This window comes from Megalobrama amblycephala, linkage group LG19 (genome assembly GCF_018812025.1).
Source record: "Megalobrama amblycephala isolate DHTTF-2021 linkage group LG19, ASM1881202v1, whole genome shotgun sequence".
NCBI classification, from domain to species: Eukaryota; Metazoa; Chordata; class Actinopteri; order Cypriniformes; family Xenocyprididae; genus Megalobrama; species Megalobrama amblycephala.
The window spans coordinates 10,542,761-10,557,672 of NC_063062.1; the positions used below are offsets into that span (position 1 = coordinate 10,542,761).

The 14,912-nt window shown below is 38.5% G+C and overlaps 2 protein-coding genes across 4 annotated transcripts; both read right to left on the bottom strand.

Annotated features, from left to right (window-relative positions):
* Nucleotides 1–249: 249 nt before the first annotated feature.
* Nucleotides 250–5,755, bottom strand: wee1 (WEE1 G2 checkpoint kinase). 2 transcript variants are annotated; one of them, XM_048169671.1, is made up of 10 exons: nt 4,660–5,755; nt 4,012–4,217; nt 3,633–3,699; nt 2,883–3,055; nt 2,507–2,775; nt 2,320–2,412; nt 2,142–2,227; nt 1,873–2,043; nt 1,604–1,749; nt 250–1,476 (listed from the first exon to the last, which is right to left on the bottom strand). In XM_048169671.1, exons 1-10 carry the CDS (start codon nt 5,128–5,130, stop codon nt 1,320–1,322), a joined length of 1,839 nt encoding a protein of 612 aa, XP_048025628.1. In that variant the 5' UTR covers nt 5,131–5,755; the 3' UTR covers nt 250–1,319. The 2 variants fall into 2 exon arrangements, with proteins under 2 accessions (XP_048025628.1, XP_048025629.1); XM_048169672.1 differs by lacking the exon at nt 4,660–5,755 and adding an exon at nt 4,414–4,488.
* Nucleotides 5,756–6,352: 597 nt separating this feature from the next.
* znf143b (zinc finger protein 143b) lies at nt 6,353–14,436 on the bottom strand. Of its 2 annotated transcripts, none has more exons than XM_048169670.1 (16): nt 14,286–14,436; nt 12,612–12,727; nt 12,431–12,520; nt 12,153–12,236; nt 11,973–12,053; nt 11,523–11,707; nt 11,206–11,274; nt 11,006–11,122; nt 10,830–10,905; nt 10,593–10,718; nt 10,290–10,469; nt 9,926–10,153; nt 9,054–9,187; nt 8,396–8,551; nt 8,151–8,294; nt 6,353–6,710 (listed from the first exon to the last, which is right to left on the bottom strand). In XM_048169670.1, the coding sequence occupies exons 1-16, from the start codon at nt 14,369–14,371 to the stop codon at nt 6,627–6,629; spliced, it is 1,956 nt and encodes a 651-aa protein (XP_048025627.1). In that variant the 5' UTR covers nt 14,372–14,436; the 3' UTR covers nt 6,353–6,626. The 2 variants fall into 2 exon arrangements, with proteins under 2 accessions (XP_048025627.1, XP_048025626.1); XM_048169669.1 differs by having other exon boundaries at nt 12,153–12,248.
* Between the last annotated feature and the right edge of the window lie 476 nt (nt 14,437–14,912).

Here is a 14,912-nt window from a genome sequence, read left to right on the forward strand (position 1 = left end):
TGAGAATTATGAACCTCACTTTTTTTTTTTTTTAACATATGTTTCGACGACGTTTCCAAACATTTTAGTACCCGCAAAATGCGTTAGACTCAAAGGAATTTGCGTTCACCGGAGGGTAACCATAGAAACATTAATGTAATGGTACACTCAGAAAATTAATGCATTTTTCACCTTAATGTAGATTTAATTTCAAATATCATTTCAAATGCAAGCTAACTGTTAAAGTTCAAATAAAACAAACTAGGTGCATTTAGGTGAAAACAGTTTATTAAAATGAACATATTTACAGACAAAATGAAGTTGAGGATTAACAAAGCCAAAGAATCTAAACAGTACCCTATCAATGTAGTTTATGGAGCACAAGTCAAAACTATACATTATCAACTAAGGACATAAGATGAACTGGACAAAGATTGTTTTAATGCTACAAAAATAGGGTTGGAGATTTGAATGGCATATGTACACTTAAATCATTTGTTTCCAGTTTTAAGCATGCATTTGTCACATGGTTATTTCAAGATTTGACAAGATTGAACAAAGCAAAAAAAAAAAGCAAAAAAAAAAAAAAAAAAAAATCAGTGGATGTAATCTGCAAGAAAGTTACTGGAGCACAAACACTTTTATGATGATGATGATGATATTATGAAATATTGCTTGTTAGAATGGATAAAATGATTTAAAAGGTATTTAAAAAAAAAAAAAAAAAAATCTTCCAACCCTAACTGGATACAGACGAACATGAATAGCAGCAGGCTTTCTGTGACAAGCTCACCATTGCCTCCAAAGTGCTCATTTTAATGGCAATCTAACTCAATCCCCAAGTTCTGTGGCCCAACAGGCATTTTTCACAGGCAGTAAGGTGCACAAATCTTCGATCTGGTACATTCACATATCAGGGCTCAATAGGGGCACACACCTCCAATTTGGTAAAGAGCAACACTGCACCTTTGAGAAAGCAAGTGCAGGGAGACCATTTTGACTCTTACCTATGGAACTTAAAGCAAGGATTAGGAAGACAGATCTATACTAAAAATGTGTCCATCATAAGGCAATTCTGTCAGAGATTTTTAAAAGGCAAACCTAATTGGTAAGGCAGATCTGCATTACGTACTCAGAGGCTATTGCCAAAACAAGGCAGAAGGACCCAAGCTTCAGTAAAGGCCATGGTACTTGTGTCAAACAGTATAAGCACTATAAGTCACATGACAGTCTGTGTCATCCTTCTGGCTACAGACAAAACTGTCTGTGTGCACAATCTTTCATAAGCACCACTGTAGTTCCTACACAGGATTGGTCATCTCATTTGTCTGGAGTTCAGTTCAGTAAATGGTGAGGCTAACAGAGCGGTTCATCTTCTTCCCGATGAGTCGAGAAGCTCTGGAGCTGGACTGGACTGTGGAACGTGTGAGAACGCGGTCTGTGGACAGAACCCTCTCTTCTGCTGCAGCCTTTGCCATCTGAGCTTTCTTTAGCTCCCTGAGAAACAAAAACCAGAGTTAATTAAATCCAAAGAAGTAGAGTTTCCACCATTAGCATTTAGCATGTTTATAACAACTAAAAGACCTAGAATTTGCCTTTGTAAATGAAAGAATATATCACATACTTCTGCAGAAGAGCGTTCTTGAATTTCTCAGCGTTGAGCTCTACACGCAGCTGGTCAGCACTCATTCTGGAAGCAGTCAGAAGAACGGGATGCCTGACAAGGTCAGAGGTTGAGGGTCGCCGTGTTTGGTCGGGATGGATCATAAGCTGTCAGGAGGATATATGCATTTTAATCTAACATTCAAGAGCCCATTCAACAGTTCTGGCAGAAATAGAAAGCACTAAAGTGAATTACTTATATTTAGGACTACTTTATAGAAGAAACCTCACCTTCAACAAGCTTAAAAATTCCTGAGAAAGCACTTGTGGGATATGGGGCAGAATGCCCTGTCGGATTTTGTGCCACTTTTCTCCATTGGTGGGAAGGGGCTCTGCTCCAGAGGCACTGACTACAGTCAGAGCAAGGGCAAATATGTCTGCCTTTTTCAGGTTACTGTAGTCCTGTGGGCAAGAACAGCTAAATTAGTACATGATATATTTCATGGAAGATTGTGACCTGCCAGCAATTTCTTAAATCCAGAATGAAAACAAGTGTTTACCTCCTGAAGAACTTCATTTGCCAGGTATCTGCTGTCACCTTCTTCAACTTGTGGATTGGTAACCGTCGTAACATGACCTAGATCACCTGATACAGAAGAGATTGTCAAAATCTTGTCCACTTCATTAAGCCATGTCTGTATTATACAATCATCTGGGCATGTAATTTGAGTATCTTACCTATTTTGTACACCACACTTGTGGTGGGCCCATCTTCTTCATCTTCAAATTCCTCTACACTTGGAGCAGGTTTGCGTGAAATGAATATATTGCCTGAAAAAAAAAAAAAAAATCCCCAAATTAAGGCATAAAAATAAAATTGCAATTTAACATAATATTTTAAAGGCTGTAACAAGCAAATACATACTTGGCTTGATATCCATGTGAACAAGTGCCGTAGAGTGAATGTACTTGAGTCCACGAGAGACTTGCAGCAGCAGATCCTTCAGCTCCATCTCAGACAGGAAGTGCATGCGTCTGTTATTCTCAGCAATGACATCAGACAGGGTTCCACCATTGCAGTACTCATTCTGGATCAGCATGTGGTCATCTTCTGCCCAAGCAGAATAATACCTCACAACATGGGGGTGCTGTCCAAGAACCGCATGTGCATATACCTCACGAAGTGCATTTTGCCTATAGGGAGAGAATTCACAGGAATAATTAGAAAATAATAAAAACCTCCATTCAATATAGTTAGAGTAATAGAAACCACATTTATAAAAGATGTTGTGTTCACTTACTCATCCACAGAGCCTGCCAGGGGTTTTTTCGAACGTTTGATGGCATAGATACACCCGTCCAACCTCTTGACGCATTTAAAAACAGAACCAAACTCTCCAGAGCCAATCTTCTCCAGCTCATGGAATTCAGATGCATATCTGGACATCATGTTATTCTCCATCATTGTGATCCTCTGTGAGAAAATCAGTTTATTAGACAGAAAACAAATACAGTGGTACTTAACCAACTAGACAGTCATGGAAATACAGTCAAACCAAAAATTATTTTTGATATTTTTTTATGTTTACTAGTGGGTGCAGGATACTATAGTTCATTTATGTAAGTGAGGATAGCAAAATAAAGTAAACTGTGACATTATATCCAAAAATTCTTCATTAAGTGGATTACCAGTAAAATTGATAAAAATTTGGAACCAAAATATTTTTTATATTTTTCATTTTTATTTTTTATATATATACCCTAGAAAAAAACATTACTGCTGTGCATCTTAAGACAAAACAATGCCACTGACATATTTTAAGATGTGTCAGTACAAGTTTCTTTCAGTTAAAACAGCTCAAACATGCATTTTAGTCTAGGACTAGCTCAAGCCTTGTCTGTGAAACCGGGGGGAAAGTCCTAGGTTTGACTTAAAAGTTTCAGTTCATTTCTTTTTCTGTCTAAATTTATTTCAGTACTTCATTGGTTAAAAAGTAGTATTTAAGTGCATAACTTTTAATAACTCACAGCTATAATTAATTCAAATTTACCTTTGAGGGCGGAATCAGCTCCTCCTCTATCTCAGCGTCACTTGCATCCATGTCCTCCCCACATGAGCTACAGAATGAAAAGACATCATTAGAACGGACTCACATCAAACGCTAGGGGGCAGCAGAGAGGCCTGACTAAGCACATGGCGTGTAGATGGAGCGAACACGAGGGGCTGGTTCCTCGCCAACTTTTTGTCTTGTAATAGTATTAGTAAACGGATTTAACGAACGGTTCTGCAACCTGTGCCACACCTGTCCAGAATCGGCATAGTTGTCTGTCATTCTATTACAACTACTTCAGTAACCTCCTGGAGGTTAACTAATATAAAAAATATTAAAAAAAACGAGGAAAAGTTAGAAAAGACTGTGGTCAACATACTCATTCCAGTGTGATCGTTTCCTGTTGTTTCTTTGTAGTGTCGACGACTGCACCAGAATGGAGTCCGGGGTGAAGGGGTTGATGTTTACTAGAGGTGTCTGGTTTCGTCTTCCGTCCAGACAGGCTTTGCTCGTGGAATCCACATTCTTAAACAGGGCGACTCTCCGGTTCGTCGATCCCATCGTCCTGGCCCTCGACAACAAGCTCTGTAGATGCATAATTAATAGTCATTTTAAAAATCATTTAAAACACACTCCTAAAGCAAAAGAACAGTACAGGAAAACGTAAAATAAAAAGACAGGGTCAAAACATAAACAGGGGAAAAACTGAACATTGCGCATTTTAAATGATGTAATGATGTGCTAGTATCAATAGACTGATTCACTAAAGCTGTTACGCAACTTTGTACAGCAGGTCCAGTATCTGGGTCACTAGGGTGAGCTCATCCACCTGGTAAAGGCTGGACTGTTTTTTCAAATCATAACTACTTGATTTTTTTTGAATATTAAACAAAAACGTAAGGAGAATTAATTATACAAATGTAAACAACAAATATACTCTCACGTTCAGCATTTGAGAGGAACCGATGTTAAAATATAAAAACATTTTGTTTTGGTTCGTTATTAAGTTAACTGTGTGAGTACAAACCTTTGGAGTATGAGGGGTATCGAAGAGACGGAGTTTTCTGAAGGTTTTATGGGGTGGTGTATCAGGACAGTCTGGGATAGGGGAGCTGGATCCTTCCATGTCATCGTGAATGTAACTCCTTTCGGGCGAACTGTCGTAAGCCTGGGGACTTTTCCTTGGCGATGGAGAGCTTTTCATGTAAAAAGTTTGTTTCGCGCGAGACGGCGAGCCAAATCCCTCCTCATCCCAGGACTCGTCGTCGTCTCTGGTTCGGCTAAGCGGGCTGCTGCTGCCCAGGTCCTCCGGCCTCTTATCGTTGCTGCGCCGCACGGACAACGGGGAATCCAGCTCCGTGAAGCCTGATTCGGCCCCGGTGCTGTTGTTCGCATCCTCGATGCTGTCCTCTTCACCATCACTTGCCGAAAACTGCAACTTCTGGCGAACGGGTTTCAGATTTGGAGACTTGCCGTGCCTCCGTGGGCCGAAACTCATCTTTCCAGACAAAAGTTCAGGTTATGTAAAAGGATAAAACTTATAAAAAAACACAACCAAGTTGTGTTAAGGTATAAATACCAGCCCAAACGGCTGGGAAATCAGGCAGAGATTATGTAATTTAGATAAACATATCTAATACTGCTCATACGATTCAACAACCGGAGCGCTGATAAACAGTCCCGAAAACAGCGATGTGATTCCAAACTTGTTCCAGGAGGAAAACTGCTACAGATTGTCCGAAAAATATCTTCTCCTCCCGCTGACTGATATCTCCGTGACAAGTCCAAACAAGTTCAGTTTAGACGCATATAGAAGCGGATAACGACGTCGAAATCGTATAAAACAAGCGTCCACGGAGACGTTTCGGGTGAAAAAATGGCTGCTCCCCAAACTTCCAACTGATTTTGAAAGAACTAGAAAAAAATAAACTCCTAATAGTAATAACGCGACATATATAACGCCGAACTAAAAGGTAAACTTCTCAAAACATGTCAAGACATCCAAAATAGTATCGTTTAAGACAATAATGTTTACAAAACTAGTTTGAATGGCGAGCTACTCCTCCCACTAACAAGCGTGGTCAAAGTCTTCCCGCGACCGTTGGTCATGTGACGTGATATACACCAATGAGCGCCGACTTCCAAAGTTTAAAAGATAGGAGGGACTTAAGTAGTACGTCAGTAAGCCCCTCCCCTGAAATGTCCACAGACTGTGACTTCAATTTGGCGCGAATGCTCCTTTCATCTACGAAATGGTCTCGTTTGATCATTGAGATGATCAGATGAATGTTTTTGTGAAAATTGCGTTCATTATGGCAGACTGGAAAATGTTACATTAATTACATGGCATTATATTTGATAAGATTAATCATTTTGGTAGTGTTTTTATGGTGGTGTAAATTAGCCACATGGTTTTGTTTTGATGGCAGAGCTTCTCCAGTGGAATTGACCGGCTATCAGTTAACAATAGCATTCACTAAAAGCCTGTTAAAAAGCTTTTCACTAATGATGTTTTGTACACCATATTAATGGGACTTTCCAGTATTGTATTGGGCAATTCATAAAACCCACAATCACAGTATTGAAATTAGAAGCCATGTTTGGAAAGTCCCTTGGATATATATGGTAAATATTAAATAAAAAATTTTTAAACTAAAAAGACTCTAGTTTGTAAATTGCACATTTTGCTAAGTCAAGTCAAAGAACACAATACAATGAAATCATTCTTTTTAAATATATTTGTAGGCCTTTTCTTAACAGTTTGCAAAAAATAGCATAATCAAATATATACAGAAAAACTCTACTTTTAAAACAGTTATGTACATATCCACACAAAAATATCTTGATATATTGCATTCATGATGTCAGCATTAGAAAAAACTATGATGCTTTTCAATACCCAGACTTACATACACACATACACGCAGACACACACACACACACACACACACACACACCCCTTGAGACGTTTAGTTCACTGTTATACAATGTGAGTTAATCATCCATGCCGGGAGTTTCTCCTTGCTGTATTCTTGATGCTATTCTGATGGCTTCTTCTAGGGAGGGCTGATCACTGAGCTGAGAGGGGGGAAAAAAGCAGAAATTCAATTTAATAAACCTAAATGTTTGCAGTTGCAGTATAACAAATAATTTAAAAATTGTCCATCTTGCAATGCTCAATGGCACCACCCACCAAGCAGAGAGTCACTCTTCTAGAGAATGACACATTGCCCCTTTGTTGGCATAAGGGCTCATTAATCAGGACTGAATGGCAAACCAGTCAACAAGGTTGATTGGACTAGGTTGCTCAGTTAGTTCTCCATTAGTGCAAAAAAAGCAAGTGATACAATCACTAATCATAATTATTAGATCATTATCTGCTACTGATTTCAACTATTATTACACACAAGAGCTGAAATCAATGCTTAATTAAATAGTATTATTTGGAAGCCAGGATTTTTAAAAAGATTAATAAGGCCCAGTTTCATAGACAGGGCTTAGGCGAAGTCAGGATTAGACCTTAGTTCAATTAGGACTTTTAAGTAGATTTTATAAACATACCCTAGAAAAAAACATTACTGGGGTGCATCTTGAGACAAAACAATGGCACTGACATATTTTAAGATCTGTCAGTAGAAGTTACTTTCAGTTAAAACAGCTCAAACATGCATTTTAGTCTAGGACTAGCTTCAAGCCTTGTCTTTGAAACCAGGGGCATGAGTATAAAACTGGTGACTGTTTTTGCACACTTTAATTTTAAGTTTATGTTGCACCCATTTTGCATTAATTTTCTCTCAGGTATCCACAAAATCTGTATTTTTAATCACATTTATGCACTTAAGTCATCAAAAAATGATCCTAGCTTTGGTGTAAAGATTTTTAAACATAGGCCTGGTTTCACAGACAAGGCTTCGACTAAGCCAGGATTAGGCCTTTGTTCAATTAGGGCATCTAAGTAGCTTTTATAAATGTGCCCTAGAAAAAAAAACAACATTACTGGGGTGCATCTTGAGATAAAACAATGGCACTGACATATTTTAAGATATGTCAGGGCAAGTTACTTTCAGTTAAAACAGCTCAAACTTGCATTTTAGTTTAGGACTAGCTCAAGCTTGTCTGTGAAACCAGGGGATATTGTATCAAATATATTTATATGGCTTAGCTTAAAATGATTTATATCATACTGAGAGAGTAGTGCATTTCATTTCAAATGCTTGAAATCGTTAGACCTACAGAACAGTCTACAATACTAATTCAGTTGAGACCTACATCTTTAACACATCCTAAAAAAATACTACCAACTACCAACAAACAGTCTTTTGGAAATAATTGCATGTTCCCACCCTAAAAGGGGCTTAAAGGTTTACAGCATTAACTGCAATTCTTATTATTTACTCTCAGGCAAAGTAAACACATGATTTAAGCTTTGTGACCGCTCCTAGCTGTGTGTGTTAATGTATCTCTGTTTTTGAGAGTAAAATTCCATAACGCGTGCCGGCGTGTGTATATATTCTATACCTGCACAGCTATGTGTGTGCCGTTAGAGGTAGCCAGCAGTGTGACTGGGTGTGGTCTTGTGGAAATCACATGCTGTTCCTGATCCTGCACGAGCTCCCCTTCTTCTGTCTGGTATGCAGAGAGATCTGGCGTCACAATAGCCACCTAAAACGCAAATACAGTTCACAAAATTAGCTCAATTTATTTGTGTATTTAGCAAAGTAATGGAGTCCCTAGGTAGGAAACCAGCTAGTAACACCAGCTACCTGTCCCTCTGTACCGTCTGCAGACACCATAGTAACAGAATGTGCTCCCCCTGAGGAAAGCATTGCTTCATGTGCTGGGATGGTTATGGTGGTTCCTTCTTGCGTTACCATGGTAATTGTGCCTCCCATAGCCTGCATATCTGCTTGAGACAGAACCTGAGAGGGAAAAGACAATAAGTATTTACCTGGAAGATAACTGCATATCCACCACCCTGACATAGGTTTTACTACACCAACATGTGTTTTACTTTTCCACTGTGATTTTTTTGATATTTCATATTGCAAACCCTCAAATATGAGGCAAAAGTTAAATAAAATAGATCCAGATGATATTGTGTGTGATCAAAAGAGCATTGCTGGACATTTATACAACACCGTGTCTACACCGGATGCAAGTGGCGTGACATGACAAAATTATAATCAGTGATGCTACTGTCTACACTGGATGTGGTGCGGTGAGAGAAAACAAGATAAATTATTCCAGTAAACTGATGCCCCGTTCAATTTCTTACATACTCCAAGTGCCTCCGCTATTTCTGACATGAAGGACAAATGGATTTGCAATGGTCGTTTAGTCGCACCCATTGTGGACAGCTTATAGCTGTTGCGGTGTGACGTCTGGTCGCGTTTGGTGCAGACAGAGTAAATCCTCACTGACCTGTTGTGTGCCATCCTGAGATATGAGAGCCACGTGCTGTTGTCCCATGATCTCTGATCCTGACATCTGCTCAGACCCAGAGTCATCTTCCACCACTGTTGGAGTGTACATTAACCCAGGTTCATCAATGGCCTCTGAAAAAGGTGCAATTTTGAAATTCAGATTTTTAGTTAATAAATATTATATGGTTTTTGACTACATTTACATGCAGTGTAATAATGTGATTACAGTAAGTTTAGGCATTATTGTGATTTAACTTGTAAACATGTAAACACAATACTTATAATCAAATTGATGTGAAGCACATTATCGCAGTAACCATAATTGTAGTAAAATATGTGATGTATGCAGATTTTAATCGCAATAAACAGACATTTTAATCGCATCTATTCACTCTAACCTAAGTGTGCATGTGCTTGTGACGTACATGGATGACGCTGTCATGCGCAGATTAATGTTCACATTGGCAATGTTGCCCAACATTAATATAATGCAGTATATTGATGGTTGAAAACTGTGTCACTGAAAAAAATCCAATAAAAATAGATCCAATAGACATCCTTAGAGATGTTTTACATTTGACGTAAGTAGATTAAAACAGCGGCCAGTAACATACCCACTGTATGCGAGTTCAGCATTTGTGCTGTGCATTGGGGTGTGTGAATAACAGTGGTAAAAATGACCACAATTCTTAGCGAATAATCAGAATAATGAAAATTGCATGTAAAACAGGAGTGAAGAGGTTTGCTCGTATTATTTACACATCTTACTGCGATTAAGTAAGTAATAATCATGATTATTGGAATAATCATATTATTGGCTCACATGTAAATGTAGTCATTGTTTGTGACTGGAGATTTAAGTAAACAGACCTGCAGGGGGCTCAAAATAAGCTTCTTGTTCCTCTTCTATGGGCTCGGTGTCATTGTGTGCTGTGCGTTTATGCATGGCTAATGTAGAAATCTGCTTATACGTCTTTCCGCAGTGGTTACAGTTGTAGGGTTTGCAGGGCGTATGAACCACATGGTGCTTGTACAAGCTGGAGTACTCCGTGAAACGCTTGTCACAGCCAGGAACAGTGCAGACGTAAGGCTTCTCACCTGAAGATGAGACACACTTTTAAACTTATTGTCTGAAATTATAAATAAATGCTTGCAAACTCGAAGTTTCTGGTTTCATTATAATGATACTTTATAAGATTTTGAGTTAAGCAGTTATAGAGGACAACACAAGTACCTGTGTGGATCCTCATGTGATTTTTGTAATTGGTGGCACTTGCAAAGGCTCTTCCACAGCTAGGTTCGGAGCAGTAGTACGGCCTCTCGCCTGTGTGAGTACGGATGTGGACTTTACGAATGTTGGAAGTGGTGAAAGATCTCCCACAGCCTTCAAATGGACATTTAAATGGTTTTTCGCCTAGAAAATGAACAGGTGCGCAATTTAAACAACAAATTTAAACAGACCAAAAACTTAAATTCATCTTTTTAAGACAAAGTTATTTTATAAGCCAGATGAAACCCAGGTAAATATGAAAACCACCTGTATGTGTTCTTGTGTGTTTTTGTAAGTCTCCAGAGGTTTTGAAAGACTTGAGGCAGTTAAGTTCCTGACAGTGATACGGTTTCTCTCCAGTGTGTGTTCGGACGTGACTCTTGAGACCATACCCTGAAGACAGCGGAAAGAAAAATAAAATTCTGCATGTACAAAAAAAAATTGGAAAACAACAGAAATGTGCTTTTGGAAAAAAAACAAAAACAAAAAAAAAAAACACTTTACCTGTTGCAAACTTTTTCCCACAACCCATATGTTCACAAATGTATGGTTTATCCCCAGTGTGCGATCTTTCATGCACCTAAAAATATTTAGAAAACCACACAGTCAAGAAATTAATAAAGTAATACAGAGACTAAGGGCACATCTGAACAGAAATCTTCTCTCTTGCATGATTTCACCTTCAGATGGTGAGCAGTAGTGTAGAGTTTTCCACATCCCTCATGATCACATCGGAAGGCCTTTTCCCCAACATGCTGGACTCTAGGTGACCGACTGTCTTGACCCTGCAGTACAATCTGAGTACACAAAGTGGGTCACAACTTCATTAACATGCAAAGCATTCATTTTATGCAGAAAATAGTATCAGTAAAGACAGTACCTGCATATGCACACTGCCATCAGAGTCTCCTCGACCAAGTAACCCAGTACTACATTCTGTGGCCTCCATCTACAAAAAGGCACACATTTTAAATTAGGTATGTGGTTATATTACATAAACATAAAACACTTTCTTTAAATTAACAATTAAAGAGAAACAAGGCATATAACATACAGTACACAAAAAAGTATATATACAAGTTTAAATTGGTTTAGCATTCAAATACACGTTTGTTTCTGTTAGAGTGGTTGAATTAAACCATATAAAAAGAATAAATAATAAGAATGCAGAATAAGTGGCAGGGCAGTGATCTTAACCTTAGTAGAGTACTGCTCCAGCACACTGATGGTCTCAGCATCAATTGTGCCCTCTGTCTGTAAGTCTGCTACAGTACCATCTGCCTGGATGGCCAAGATGGTGTTGGATTGAGGCATATGCTGAATATATGCAGTGGTGCCATCCTCCAGCTGAACAGCCTGTAAACCGCCCTGATCATAGGTTTCTAAAAAAATAAGTGAACACATGGAGATTTGCTCACTTGATTTCATCAGAATGAATCTAACATTTAAGCTGAATCTTGTGTCTGTAAAGGTCACACCACACCAACAGATGGCAACAGATACTTCATCGGGTTTTGTTGGATCAGTGTGTTACCCCTGTTGGAGCTTGTCTTTGCCGATTGAACACGTTGAATTGGAATTAGAATGTCTGAAGAGTGACATGCATAATCACAATACACAGTAGTAGATCGTTTTTCAGAGACAGACCTTTGGGTGCATGAATGTAAGCAGTCGTTCCATCCTCCAGTTGCACAGCTTGCCCATCTTCTAGTCTCAATCCTTCTCCACCTAAGAAATACATTTGAAAGCATAAAGGCAAATGTATGGTCTTTACAATACAGAAAAGTCTGTCTTATCAAAAATAAAAAAGAATCCATATAAATATACCTGTTTTAGACATTGGTAGGTGCTGGACATAAGCAGCAGATCCATCCTCCAGTTGAATCACTTGTCCTTCCATTATTTTGTTTTCTGTGAGAGAAACTATTATATGCTGTAAGATTTGAATGTAGACTAAGCAAGAACATTTTTGCACAATATTTGTTGTAAGCTGAATGAAATACTGAACATCTTCAAATCAGTAAATAAAATGTCTTAGAATTTTTTTTAAGCAGAAGAACCAGATTATTAGCTTATGCATTGCAAAAAGTAGTCCTTATGTGTACCTTTAGGGCTATGTTGGATGTATGCTGTGGAGCCATCCACTAAAGTCACCGCCTGCAAGCTCACCGTGTCCATTCCCTCCATGTTGTCATCTGTGTGGTAACAGTTGGCTGTTATGCATCTACATTGCACTATGCACAAAATATAATACTACTGCAGAAATACTATCCATATCCATCTCACCTCCAACCGTTACTGCCTCTGTCAGACAAAGGGTGACCTGCTGCGGGTCCCCGTCCACACTTTGAAACTCCATGCCCTGGGTGTCTCGATTCACCTGGGCTAAGAGCATGATCTGCCTGTACAAACCAACAACCATCAATGATTTTGTGTTAACACTCAGAGGCAATCAAAGGCCTGTGATGGTTTATTGTCATGGTGGGTTTTGAAGCCATTTTACAAAATTTAGACAGTGCATGAACTACTTTTTTTGTCCCTAAATTTATTATACAAATATTTTAGCAATATTCAGTTTACAAACTGCAAACACACATTCACAAAAATTGCAGGATATTTTTTTTATAGGTTTTAATTATGATCATGGTTTTGTGCTTGTGTACTCTTTCTGTATGACCTAATTTTTTAAAGATTTACACATATTTAAATTAAGTCAGAGTGAACATTACCCCTACAGTACTATATTGTTCAGAACCGTTCGTGTAGTTGCTCAAGTCGCATTCTATAGAAACCATTTTAATATGCATTTCCTAAACCTAGTATCTATTTTTGTCCTAGTACTGTTTACATTTTAAATATACTTTATTTAATCATTATATTAATGTATTATAAGTACTAGTAACTAGTGACTGTGGGCCATGTGTTATAGCTCAATTAAAACTCTTTCAAGCAATATTAAACATGTAACTTGCAGCAGTGGTTACTTGAATAAAAGACTAATTACATATTCAATTAGTACTGGGATACCAGCAACAACTAGTGTACACACTAGTCAGAAGTGAATAGGTCAAAGATAGATCCCCAAAGGAATCAATGGCAAAAAATGTGTAATTTGCCACCAGTAACAATGGAATATTACTTGACACGATTAGAATTATATTTTTGATTTATTTATTTATTTTATAAAAGTACTATTAACATAACAAAATAGACAATAGTTATGCTATGGAGTAAATGTTAGGTTAAAACGGCTTGCCGTAGAATATTGCTTAGCATTCTGCGAAAATATTATTTAAAATTGTGCAATAATAATAAATGTTGAGATTCGGCACGTGTATCGAATTCAAGTATGTGCTAACGCGGGCATTTCAATACTAATGTCCATTTTAGCCAAATAGCTACGAAACAACTTTGCAAATAATAACACTAGGAGTACAAAAATTAGTAAATTACGAAAAACGGCAGGAATGCAAAGACAACCCGGCTAGAGTTGCTAACGAGTTTTTAGTTTTATTAGTTGACAGGACATCTGTCATGCTAACTCATCCTCACATGTTAGCAAATATGCTACCAAAATGCTCGCGTTTTACTTTGGCCGTTTCCTAATGTTTACACAATATAATAGCCGTTGAGATTTATATAACTATACCATGTCCCAAACTAACGCAAAGTTATTTAGTCCCGTATAAAGGCGTTTAAACAAAACAACAACCGTTAGCCCATATTGAGTTGGTTGCTGCGGTAACAATCACAATCGGAACGTTACAATGTTGCAACCGATTACAACCCTGCGTCCAACTGCCTTTAATAAATAAAACACTGCTTCCGATGCATTTCCACTATTTTATTTCGTTTTGAATCCCACTTCAACTTCCACCACACTTCCACCGACACACTCTCCGGCTAAGCGGCGTCTGAGGAAATAAGGCACACTGGGTAAAAACACATTTATATACTAACCTCCGAAAATTTTCCAACAATCCCTTCGTTCGACCACCATGCACCAGGGCAGGAAACGCTATGCAGAAAATACAACCCCAGAACATGAATAACGGTAGAATTCCTCCAACTGATCGGTAATACGCATATGCGATTGGCTGAAGGAGGCTGCAGACGCGCTCCCATTGGCTGAACGCCAGTCTATGCGAATTCGTGTTGCCAGAAATTCATGTTCAGGGGCACCTTAGGGACGCCATTCGGGTCTGTTGGGTGTATTGTTCAAGCGTGAATAAGCAAATCTAGCACTGCAGCGTCTGGGCATGAGATATTCATTGGGCGGATAGATGCCGTGGGTTTTGTGTACATTTATTTGAACGCCATAACTTGACCAGTGGTTTTATTGGTTTTATAACAGCACATTTATACAGTGTGTCACAGAAGGCTTGGTCGCCATTTTGAATAGCATTATGTCATGGCCGAAGTGAGGATGCATGGGCAATGCAGTGCAGTAGAACGGCGTCACTGTTTCTGTCTGTCTGATGAATAACGTGGAGTACCCTGTTTGAAATGAAGTTTTGTATCAGAATGACATACATTCTTACACCATGCTTAATTTTTATGTTGTGTTAGTTTCAGTTTGTTATGCAT